At 50.7% G+C, this 12,487-nt stretch overlaps 1 protein-coding gene across 4 annotated transcripts in view; it reads left to right on the forward strand.

The window, feature by feature from the left end:
• Plekha6 (pleckstrin homology domain containing A6) overlaps positions 1–8,671 on the forward strand; it is a 144,238-nt gene extending 135,567 nt beyond the window's left edge. For all 4 annotated transcript variants that reach the window (XM_047520103.1, XM_047520104.1, XM_047520106.1 and 1 more), the window contains 2 exons: positions 3,700–3,820; positions 4,949–8,671. In XM_047520103.1, coding sequence (XP_047376059.1) covers positions 3,700–3,812 — 113 coding nt within the window. In that variant the 3' untranslated portion in view covers positions 3,813–3,820; positions 4,949–8,671. The remainder of the gene's footprint in view (positions 1–3,699; positions 3,821–4,948) is intronic.
• The last annotated feature ends 3,816 nt before the right edge of the window (positions 8,672–12,487 follow it).

Here is a 12,487-nt window from a genome sequence, read left to right on the forward strand (position 1 = left end):
TGACACTCATAGGAGTAGTTGAAATAGCCATCACTGACGTCCAGATAGGAACCATTTATTGATTTTCTAGTTATTTTAAATATGGCTAATATGGCTATTTTCAGAAATCTGAGGGTTTCATACCACAACAGAAGGTGTTTAAGGAGAACCTGCTGTCAGGTTAGGATGAGCTGGGTGCGGTGGCACATGCCTGTAATCCCAGCAACTTGGGGAGGCTGAGGCAGGAGGATCACAGGTTTGAAGCCAGCTTTAGCAATTTAGCAAGGCTGTAAGCAACCTAGTGAGACCCTGTATCTAAATTAAACTTTAAAAATACAAAGGGTTGGGGATGTGGCTCAGTGATTAAGTGCCCTTGAGTTCAATCCCCAGTACCAAAAAAAAAAAGAGAACTTTAGAATGTGTGGCCAGGGAAGGCCCCCAGGTACTTCAGAGACAGGCACTCTGCTGGGCTGGAGCTGAGGGGGAAAAGAAGAGTGGCTTCGGAGCTCCTTCCTGCAGCCAAGAGGCAGCAGAACCAGTTTGGCTGCAAGTAGGGAGGCCTCTATTGAACTTTCCTGTAGTTTAGCTGCAAAATGAACTTGACCAAAGATCAAATTCCACATGCTCTGGGCAAAAGGCAACTTCCTGTTTCAAGAGGATAGAGCCCACAGTGGTGTTTAAAACTTCACTATGCCCTGTCCCAGCCCTATCTGTCTCTACTGCAGCTCCCCAGCCCAAGGTTCCATGAAAACAAACCCACCCAGCCTATCCGATTTCCCCCTCCACACACACGGGCTCACATTTTCAGGGTCTGTGTGCTGAAAGCAAACGGTCAACTTGCTTTTGCCAAAACCCCAACTATGTAAAAAATGGCTGTGGTAGGGCCAGACCTCAGACCTAGCCCACTGTCCCCACCACCCCTGGCCTGTGGCCCAGATCCCCCAGAGCAAGGGTTGATTCTGGGCACATGCAGTGTGAGCATAGGTTCATGACCAGGACACTGTGGCAGGGATGGAGAGCTGGCTACAGTTGCGAGGACAGTGTGCAGCTGGCACAGGATGTAGCATCTGGTGCCTGATTGTGGGTGGGCAGCACGGGTAGTGTCATCAGTGACGAGTGTTGTCATGTTTGCAGATCCATCCGGTTTGCAGAGTCAATGGTGCTACATGAGAAGATGTGTTATTTCTGAGTTTGTATGTGTGGCATGTCATGCGCAGTGTCTATGTCTGATAGTGTTTATGGACGTGTGTATTTGTGTGTATTCAGGGTGTGTAGTGTGTGGGTGGAGGGAAGGTTTCAGGGCAGATAGAGAAGTATGTATATGTGCAAATGCATTTGCAAAACATCCCTGGGTGTTGGGTGGAGGATCATTTTTTTTGCAAGTGGTGGTTGCACACGAGTGTACCATGTACAGGTGGAGGTAGCAGTTTGCAGATGCACATATTTATGTGTGATTGGCTTTTTGTGCAGTATGGACAATGATAAAGCCTGTTTGTGTATGTGTTATGTACTGTATATATCACAAGATTTGTGAATGTGTCTGTGCAAGATGAGAGTGAGCACGGTTTCCTGGGTGTGATGTGACTGGCTTTCTATGCTGTGGATGTGGTTACTCAGGCCTACACACACTGTACTATTATATCTGTCCAGTACACATCGGCCACACAGAAAAAAAAAAAAGGAATTTTAACTATTTTGATAGATATATTCCTAGTATATATTTAGCATTTCTCTGCTGTCTAAAGGAGGTTATATTTACATAACTAACTTTTGGTGTTCATTGCGTATCACTGTAAATATCCTTATTCTCCCCACCTCTATTACAGGGATGCCTTAAGGGCCTGCTAAGATCTATTTGTAGCCATACTAAGTATTTCCCCAATTGATACATCTTTAAAGTTACTATGTCTACTTTTCACAGAAGGGTTTCACTCTTCAGTTGGACCTTCTTGCAGATTCAGGGTCCTCTCAACTCCTCTCTCTCGCTTTTCCAATTTTCTGGTTCTAATCTGCAAACCAGAACCCCAGCAAGACAACACCTACTGGAATTGTATATAAATAAGACTAGCTGGACTCTGTCAGGTTCTCCCACGAGTCAGTTATAAGAACCCCATCGCACGTACCTTGTAATGTCTACTTGGTTCCCTTGAGATGTTGGGTGTGATGGTGTGCCCCTATAATCCCAGTGACTTGGAAGGCTGAGGTAGGAGGATTGCAAATTTGAGGCCAGCCTTGGCAATTTAGTGAGACCCTCAGCAACTTAGCAAGACTCTGTCTCAAAAGAAAAACCAAAAAGGGCTGGGAATATAGCTCAGTGGTAAAGCACCCTTGGGTTCAATCCCCAGTAACAGAGAGAGAGAGAGAGAGAGAGAGAGAGAGAGAGAGAGAGAGAGAGAGAGAGAGAGAGATTCATTATTCCTTGCTTAGTTGTTTTGTTTTTGACTGTCATAGTTGAGATAACTAACCATGGGGTCAGTGATGTGAATATGCACACAAATGAGTGTTTGAAAGCATTTGTGAATGCACTTATACATGTGTTACTTATACTGGTGTTATAAGTATGTTGGCTCATGTGGAAGGACACAGGCTTGGAAGTGCACAAACACTCCCATACCTGAGTTGTGTGCCAAGAGTGTAACCGGATGGTGTTGCCAGACCCCAGGCCTGAGCTATGGATTGCGTGTAGGCACAACAACCTCTGTGTGAGAGCTGCGTGGGTCATGTACACACGTGGCCATGTGCAGATATGCAAAGGCAAGAGCTACAATGGCTCCTTCTTTTGCACGGAAGTCAGGAAGCTGATGAGGTCCAGGATGGGGTGGGGAGCAAGGGACCAGGAAGTTCAGCACTGTATCCCTCTTGGCGGAAATGCAGTATGACCCCGGCTGAGGTCTGGTTCTTCTCTGAGCCCAAGCTGGGACATGTTCTCTGCCATCCTCCTGCCTCACAGCTACACTGAGGATGTGCGAGGCTCTGGTGACTGCATAGAGCTTGTCCCCAGGATATGACTCTCCTCATTGTCCTTCCACTTTGCTATTCTCAACATGGAATGATAATGATAATAGAGTAGAATCTCATTAATCCAAATGTCACCATTTCCAAGTTTGTGACTTGTTCAAGGTGAACTGCAGTTTGCCTTCACGTATCGATGAAGTGAGGGTCTCAGGTGATTGCGGGGAGTGCATTTCCGAGCCTTCTACCACAGCGAAGCGGAACTGGCTTTCAGCCTATCAGAAAATGCCAGGTTCATGGAATTGATTGACATGGTGGTCCCTTCACTTCTGTATCTTTCTGATGATTTGGATTAGTGTGATTTTTACTGCACTATTAATCATTGTCTTTCATGATGCCACCCCCTATAAAGTGCCACATCCTCTTTCTCTCTGCCCAATAGTGGAGAGGTATGTGAGTCTCCCACTGTGTGGATGGGAAGGGAGCCTTTGGCCCAGAGAGGGCCCAGCCTCACCCACAGTCACACTGGTTCTTCACGGAGCCTGGATTCGGCCAGGTCTCCTCTGGGGCCTCGCTCTGCTCCATGGCACCCTGGGAACAAGGACAGCTTTGCCTCAGCTTGAGCAAGCTCCCAAGCTTGGCTCTTCTCTATCTGCTTGCCACCCGCCTCGCTCCCTGCCCGAGGAAGGGCCTCGCTTGCTCTGGGTCCCCAGCCTCCTCGCCCACCCCTCCGCCCCTATTCACTCCCCTGTTCATTTCTGTTTCCAGTGCAATGTGCCACCCCAAGCCCTCCCACCTCCCCTGCCTCCCCGACTCCACCAGCCAACCCCCTGTCGTCTGAATGCCCACGCGCCGACAGCAGCCATACCATGCGGGTCTGAGCTCTGACGTAAGCACTTTTCTACTGTACTTCATCCACCCCAGGGAATGGGCAGGTCCCCCTTCCCTCACCCCCATGTGCCATCTCTGCCTCCCATTCCCACCTGCATGGCTTCTCCTGCCCCAGAGCCCGTGCGCACCCGCCCCTCCCTCCGTCTGCTTGAGCCACCAGCATCCCAGGCCGTGCGGGCTGCAGGCTGCTGGCGAGGCTGCTTCTTGGAGGTGGTGATGCTGCCGTGGGCTTCGCTTCCCCAGAAGCAGACAGGGATGGCGCTGAGACCTCGCCCGTCTGCTCTCGGGAAGGCACTTCCCTGACCCCCCGTCCCTGTACCTCCCTCTTGTTTCCCTAAACCCTGTGCCCCCACCCCTATTTCCCCAAATCCATTACTCTACCCCTGTTCCCACACCCATATACCCCCACCCCATCCCCTCACCTCTACTCCTCCCCCTTAGACCCCACCCCATCCCCCACCCCATCCCCTCACCTCTACTCCTCCCCCTTAGACCCCACCCCATCCCCTCACCTCTACTCCTCCCCCTTAGACCCCACCCCATCCCCCACCCCATCCCCTCACCTCTACTCCTCCCCCTTACACCCCACCCCATCCCCCACCCCATCCCCTCACCTCTACTCCTCCCCCTTACACCCCACCCCATCCCCCACCCCATCCCCTCACCTCTACTTCTCCCCCTTACACCCCACCCCATCCCCTCACCTCTACTCCCCCATGCCCTACCTGTATCTGCCACACCCTACCCTTCTCCCCTATTCCTCCACCCTGTGCCCCCACCCGTGTCCCCCCATGCCTCCTGCCAGCCAGCCAGCTTTCCACCTGTCCAGATCCATGGCAGTGCTGCCACAGAACCCTCAGAAGCCCCCAGAAGCTGTGTCTCCGTGCCCCAGTCTTACTGTGAATGAGAAAGCCATTAGTAGCCGGAGCCCAGGGCTGGCGCCCTTCCCTGCCCCTGCGCTGCGAGTGGGAGAGAGACCTTCTCTCCAGAGCTCCCCTCTCCGGGGCTGAGGGTCGGGCAGGCCAGGCTCCAGCAGGCGTTAGGATGAGGCTGCTTTCCCCCAGAGGGCCGGCTGGAGGCACCCCACACTGCGCTCCTCTCCTCACCCCGCTTCTCTCTCCTCTAGTGCAAGCCCTGGCTGAGGCCAATGCTGTGAAGCTCCACAGAGCCACGTTCTGAAGCGTCCTCTGCCCATTGAGGCCCTGGCCCCCCACTCTGGCCCCGGGCCCCCCAGGGGAATGCCACTGGGAGCCAGAACGGGGTCAGGGCTGCTGCCTCGAGGATACCTTGGTCTTGTACCCACGGCGCCTCGCCCTGACGCCCTTGCCGCTCGAGCCGTGGTCATGCAGGGCCCGGACAGTGGGGTGGAAGCCGTCCTCTCTGACGCCGGAGTTGCAGGGAGCCCCAGCCTGGCTCTGGCTGACGTCACGATGGCCCCGCTGGAACACCCCTGATGGAGAGTGCACCCTTGGCCACCTGAGGTGAAGACCAGAGGCGAAGAGGAGGTGGGTCCTCTGCCTCTTGGACCCCCGCTCAGCACCGAGGACGGCACCTGTCATCATCCCCCTCCCCACCGGCCCCAGCTGTGCACAGGCTTTGACACATCTCCACTGATGGGACTTCTTGGGGTTTGGTGGAGACCAGTCACCCTGCTTGAGCCAAAGACAAGAGGATGAGAGATGGGGAAAGGCTCCTGGGCTCCCAGAGGGGACAGTGCTGGCTGAGAGAGAGAACAGCAGGTCTGCGCATGTCTGAGAGCAGGTCGGGAAGGAGGGCAGAGAGGAAGGGAGAGACCCTCAGAGAGGGGGGAGGGGAGGAGGATGTGTTCACAGGTAATGGGGACGGAGGGAAATGGGAAGGTAAGTCAGGATTAGCTTCTCCACAGGGAAGGCTCCGCTCGGTGCCAAGTGCAGGGCTAGACGGTTACGTCTGTACCTCCACCTCATCCTCAGGAGCATCAGGGCCCCAGGAGGACCCACCAGCAGAACACATGTGGTGGCTCCAGCTGGGGTGCTTGGTACAGGGACCAGGCGTGCAGCGGAGGGGAGTCGGGGAGTGGCAGCCTGAGAGATGGTTCTTTCTGAGTCAGGGCCCACTGTCTGCTTTCCCTCCTGGAATTGGGCAGAGGGAAGAACCTGTCCTGTGTAGGGTGTGGTCAGCCTTGGGGCCTTACCTAGTTTCTTGTCCCATTCCCCCCTAGAAAGTACTATGGCCCAGCTGAGTGTTTTCCCCGGGGAGAGGGAATGAGGGACCCTGCTTCTCATCCCAGGTGTCCCAGAGGAGGGTCAGCGGAGGCTGGACTCTTACAGTCCACATATCAGAGAGGCGGCTGGGGAGAGGCAGAAGCAAGGCATTCTTCTGCTCCACCCACCTTGAGATGAATGTAGCCAGGGAGGAGGGAGAAGGGCAAGAGGAAGACACCTGCCCGAGGCCTTCTCTACCAGAGCTGCTGCCCAGAGACTTCAGCCTGACCTGCAGCAGCCCCAAGAACAACGCCTTCATCTCCCACCAACTCTCCACTCCTTCATGGCTGGGACAGTTACTGGTTCATATGCAAGTAAAGATGACAATTCATTCAACAATTATCGATCGAGCACCTTTTATGTACCAGGCACTGTTCTAGGTGCTTCGGATATTCTCGGGCTTCTGAGAGTCGACAGACTGGGAGGTCTTGCCTAGCTTTACTTCTAGCAGGCTTTTTGACTATGCCCCTTGGTTACGTTCCCATCTTGGCAGTCCAAGCACCCCAGATCTGTCCTTTCTCTCCTACAGACTGGCAGGTGGGATTAGCTTCCAGGTCACCCTCTTTGCCCACATTCTTCTCCTTCTACAAGAAACAGATTTTTCAGACCCTCCATGCCTTCCCCTCTCTTTGTGTCTCCTTTATTTTTTTTAAAGGTATTTTTAGAAATACATGTAAGATACCAAGAGATAACGTCGCACCTCTGCCACCTCTTCTCCCATTGTTTCATAAAGCTGGCTCTTTATGTTGCTTTACATGCCTTAATATATGTTTGATGGAGATGATACATGTGAGAGGTATCTGTAATATATGTATGTTTGGATGTCAGTCCCTTCCTCGGCTCCTGCCTAGGCCCATTTTCTCTCCACACCGTTCCTAGCATGTCAAGGCTGGCCCCCTTGCCTTTTTGATCCAAAGAAGGGGAGAGAAAAGACTTATTTTAAGACAGATCTATTTTATGCTTTTATTTAAAAAGCAAATCTATTTTCAAAATGTGCAATGTCTGAATGGGTTCGCCAGTGATGCGAGGGGACTGAGGAGACTGCCCGAGGCCCCAATCGAATGCCCTTCCCTCTTCCCCGATGGCTCCCTTCTTTCCCATTCCCCCAGTCAGCAAAGGGCGGGTCCCCACAGCTCCCTGGAGAGCATCTTGCCAGACCAGGGCATTCCCTTGATGTCCTGGTCTAAGGATTACACTGTCCGCTCTCCATGGTGCCCTGAGAGTCGTCAGGTGTGTGGATCCTCTTGAAGGAAATGTTTACAGTTGTATGCACATAAGGACTCCCACGCAGGCGCGCGTACTCCTCAGCTGGGCTCCTGCACCACCCCGCTCCCCACGTCTCACTGCTGAAAAGGCAAACAGTCTAGTGGCAGCCTGTGCTAAACGGCACCAAGGAGGCCAGTGCTGGACCATGATATGTGAGGATCCCCTAGAAAGTGGCTCTGTGCCATTCCTGGCTCTTGATTGCAGACACATTCAAGTTCCTTGAACTTTTACACTTTGCTTTGGTCCCTCTCTGTTCTGGGTCACGTCTGCAGCATCTGTCTCCCTCTGTGATCTTTTTCTCTGGAGGCTGTTCTTAGGGGCAGTACTTCAGTCTGGCATCCAGGCTGTGAAATCCCCTTCCTTGCTGGGGAGGGTCCAGCGGACAGTGTAACATCTTAGCCTTACCCGAGAACCGCCCCCCCGGGCTTCAGCAGGCTGCTGCTGGGATGCTGAACTCCACCAGCTCAGCCTTCCAAATTGCTTACCGACTGTTGAAATGAGCAAGGAGGTTTTTACCCTGCAAGGATTTGGGCAGGATGGGAGTTTTTGTCCAGATCTAAAATCGAGGGTTTTGGGAATTTTGCACAGAGCTCTTGGCCAGTATTTTGGGCCCGACCTCCAACTTTGGCATTTGCTGACACTCTGTCCAGCTAGGAGCATCTTGCTACAAATGAGCGGGGCCCAGATGAAGTCCCAGGGCTAAGTGACTGTCCTGGGGAGAGCTCTGGTTTACTCCTCTAGGGCCTTCCCAATTAGCACATCACCTCCCTGGTCAATAACCAAGAGACTGCACTCAAATATTGCTGTCACTTTAAAGGTTTTTCTGAGGTCGCAAAGCTGTGCACGAGCTCTTCTGCCTTTGCAAGAGGCATGTTCTTGGGGCAGGGCTAACTACATCAAGATGGAAATTCTTCCTTTCCCCTTAGGCACCCTCCACCTGGCAGCTCTTAAAACTAAGGAAAAATATAATATATATATAATACACATATATCTATTTATGCACATATTGGGGCCAATTTGATTTGCTAGTATTAGACAATAAACCATGCAAGGAAATTTATGATCTCAGTGTCTTTATTTAGTATTAAAGTGACCTTAGATGAAGAAGTAAAGGTTAGATAAACAGAGGGCATCTCTGTTGGGACCAAACAGCTGTAGCATCCCCTTAGCATCTGGCTAGCTGAAATAGCATCTGTCTATTTCACCCGGACCGAAATAGGTGAGAGCTTGTTCCCTCTTTTCGGCAGCATTCTTAATAGATTTAGGCACTGAAGAATACCTGTGAGTTTTGCATTTGTATCTTGCAAGTTTGTATAAAAAACAGGAAATAAAATGAATGGTTTGTACACACGGTGTGCGTGTCCACTCCATACCTTGTCGACCCCTAGTGGCCTTCAGTATCCATGGCAGTCCAGGAGCTTGGCAGGAAAAACGAGCAGAGCTGGGGGGCGGGGGTGGGCTGGAAGCCTGTCCACCCTCTTCCCCAGGCTTCGTCTACACTCCAACCTACCTCACAGGCAGAATCCCAGCGTTCTGCAACAGCGCCATCTCCCCTCAAGCTGGGGAATGGTATGTACTGACATCAGGGCAGTCATTTCAATCCAGGTGACCCTAGATGCAGGCTTGTGCTGATACTTCAGGCTCAGGTACCTTCTTTGATTTGCCTCTGAGAGGAGATAGGACGGTGGAGAAGAAAACGAATTGCTCGCCTTCCTCAGTTACTACGCAGTGACTTAAGTAGCTGCTATTGCTAGAAGCTTTCTAGAAGCCTAGTAAATTCTATGGGGTGGACAGTGGAGAGGAAAAGAGAGCCCCAGGTAGTGGCAGGCCTCAGCAGGATGTCTGAATATAGAGATGCAAAGGCGAACTTCTGTTTCCCAATTTTGGTTGGTTTGGTTTCAGTGGCTGGTGCTGAGTTCCGCACACCTATTCTCACCCCTAAACAGAGTGGACGTTCATATTTTGGGGTTTTCAGCAACCCCAGGGGAGTTGTAAACCCTGATGATTCCTCTGTGAATCAGGGAGACAAGGGACTACTTGTAGGATCAGGACAGACACCTCAGAGAACTTGACATTTTATGGGGGCCCCAAGCCTCCATCTGCAGTCCCCACCTGGCTCAGCTGGCAGAGGGGGCTTGCGAGGGAGGTGGACTGGGAGGTCACCAAGCCCCACAGGCATCACTGTCTCCACAACCAAGAGCTCTCCTCTCACTGGATCAGATCAGATTGTGCCCGCAGCTCCTGCTGGTTCCACCTTCTGGCCCTGATCCCCATCAAGCCGGGCTGGGGTTTCTAAAAGGGGTCAGTGATCAGGAAATGCGAATGAAAGAGCAGCTAGCTGCAGGCGTTTGAGGAGTGGTGCTCTGGATCGGCATGACCATGACCTGAGGGTCAGGCCGGCCGCCAGGGGCAGCCCCTCCCTGGTCTTCCTCACCAGCTACCTGTGGAGTGGGCGCACTGCGGTGTGAGGTGACCTGAGAAGGCCTGTGGCGTTCTGCTCCCGACCCTGCTGCCCCTTAGTTTCCTCATCTGTAAAATGAAGATATCCACCTCCATCTTGAAGAGCTCTCAAGGAGGTCAAATGAGAAAATAGATGAAAAACAAAGTTTTAAAGTTCAAATTCATTCACAGTTGTGAGGAAGCAGTGGTGGTAAGGTTGGGAAGGCCCTGAGCCACCTTTGGGGGCATGTCAAAGGGAGAGGACAAATGCTTTCCAAGGGTCCGCCTTCAGTAGCTCCATGGACTTCACTGGCTGTCATCACCAGGGCCGGCTGAGAGTCCTCTGAGGTGTCCTTACCCTGCCCAGCCCTGTACCTCCTGCCCTAGGGAGCAAACACACTGCCCCAGCACTCCCCACTGGCCAAGCCCAGGACTGGCATGCTCCTTCCTGGGGTTGTCCCTGCAAAGGGTCCTCTTCAGGTGGGTGGGCTATGGGCAAGCCCCTCTGGGCTCAGCTCCAGTACCCAGAGAACCAGGAGGGGTCCGGTTCTCCTGAGCTCACAGGTGGGCTCCATGGCTGGGACTGAGGTGGGAGTGTTCCTGCTGCCGTTCTCTACCCCTGTGGGAGCGGCTGAGAACCCTAATTTGAGAGGAGAGAAGTCTTCATATGGCAGCATATTAATCGTATATTAATAACAGTAATAGTATTTCTATTATAAAGTAATAACACTGGCTTATTAGTGTCTTCCATGTGCCAGGTATCAGTTCTATACACTTCACTTATAGGCAACCACTATAATCCTCCCATTTCTCTATGTGATTAGTACTCTTCTTACCCCAAGGACCAAGGCTTGGGGAAGGGTAAATAGAATGCCTACGTTCTCCCAGTTAGGATGAAGCCCAGGTGCTTTGACTTTAGAACCCAATCTCTCAACCTACCAGGCGTTTCAGTGGGAATCAGACTGCCCCCTAGGGGGCATTTTGGCCATTTGCAAGAGAGCCTTAGGGACCTCAACAACTAAGGGGGCCAAACTCTTCCTGACCTTTGGTGATAGCAACACACAAGACAGATTTCCAAAAGAAAGAATTATCCCACATCCTGCACAGCTTTAGAATGTACAACTGGAATCATGTATATAAGGTAATCCTACTTCGTGATACTACTGAAATGCTTTTATAAACTTGAGTTTTTAAAAGTAGTTCATGAGCTAGGTGTGTTGGTATGTGCCTGTAATCCCAGTGACTCAGGAGGCTGAGACAGGAGTGTGGCAAGTTTGAGGCCGATCTGGGCAACTTAGCAAGACCCTGTATCAAATAAAAAGGGTTGGGAGCTGGGCAAGGCGGTGTACACCTGTAATCCCAGTGGCCCAAGAGGCTGAGGCAGGAGGATTGTTAGTTCAAAACCAGCCTTGGCAACTTAGCAAGACCCTATTTCAAAATATAAAAAACAAATTTTTTTTTGGCTTATGGTTAAGTGCTCCTGGGTTCAATCCCTGGTACCAAAACAAAACAAAATAAGTAAAATAAAAATAAAAATAAAATAAAATAAAAATGGTGGGGATATAACTCAATGGTAGAGTGTCCTGGGTTCAATTCCCAATACCCTCCCTCAAAAAAGTAGTTCATGAATAACTCAGGAAATTAGGGGGAAAATAAATTAGAAGAAGTAAAGACTTCCCCTTAAACTTATTGAATAATGTTCTCCATGCATTGGCTGCACTTCAACTATTATATATGTGGTTGAGCATTATACCAGGGCAGTAGGGTGTTGCACATCGGTGCGTCAAGGTCCTGGAGATTGAATTACGCCTCTGCACTTGATGGCGTTTCAAGGCAGATGTGTGCGTCTGTGATCACCTGTCAGGACCCCACTCAAGGTCACGGCACAGGAAGCTAGTCTGACAATAGACACGCGTCACACTCGGTTCCTCCGCATGGACCTTGTCCTTCTTCCTCGTCTCCACTGGTCTACTTGGCCTTGCTTTGCCACACCTGCCTCACTTGAGGTGACGGCCCCTTTCTCTTACTATACACAGCACATCTGGTCTGTTATTGACCTCCGGACAGTTTATATTCTAGTGTTCACAAACTACTGTTTCATTTTGTGTGTGTGTGTGTGTGTGTGTGTGTAATTTGTTTTGTTTTTGCATAGAATGACTCTAGTCTTCTATTTTTATTAATCAACCCCAAGGCCTCCGAATGTTCTCTCTGGTGTGTGAATGCCAACACTCAATAAGGGGACGGGTGGAGAATAGAAGTTCCTTAGATTAGACAAAGGGGAATGAAGGGAAGGGAGGGGGGACGGGAATGGAAAGACAGTAGAATGAATCAGACATAACTCTCCCATGTCCATATGAACACGTGACAGTGAAACTCCACATCGTGTACAACGTCAAGAATGGGATCCTCATTAGAATAAGTCATATCCCATGTATGTATAATATGTAAAATGCATTCTATCATGTATATCTAAAAAGAACAAATAAAAAATGTTTTAAAAACCAGGGCCTTACGCATGCAAAGCAGGTACTGTACCACCACAGACTCTTCTGTTTCTTTTCAGTTCTAACTTATGATGTGTAGGTACAAGCAATTTGCCTATTTCATGTATGTCTTCTTGTTAATTTTGCCTGAGCATTTATATATTGAGCGATGTCATATTTCATTACAAATTATCCATTTGTTCCTTTTTTAGTATAATTAGCTTTATTTTGGCT

This window comes from Sciurus carolinensis, chromosome 12 (assembly GCF_902686445.1).
Source record: "Sciurus carolinensis chromosome 12, mSciCar1.2, whole genome shotgun sequence".
Taxonomy (NCBI): Eukaryota; Metazoa; Chordata; class Mammalia; order Rodentia; family Sciuridae; genus Sciurus; species Sciurus carolinensis.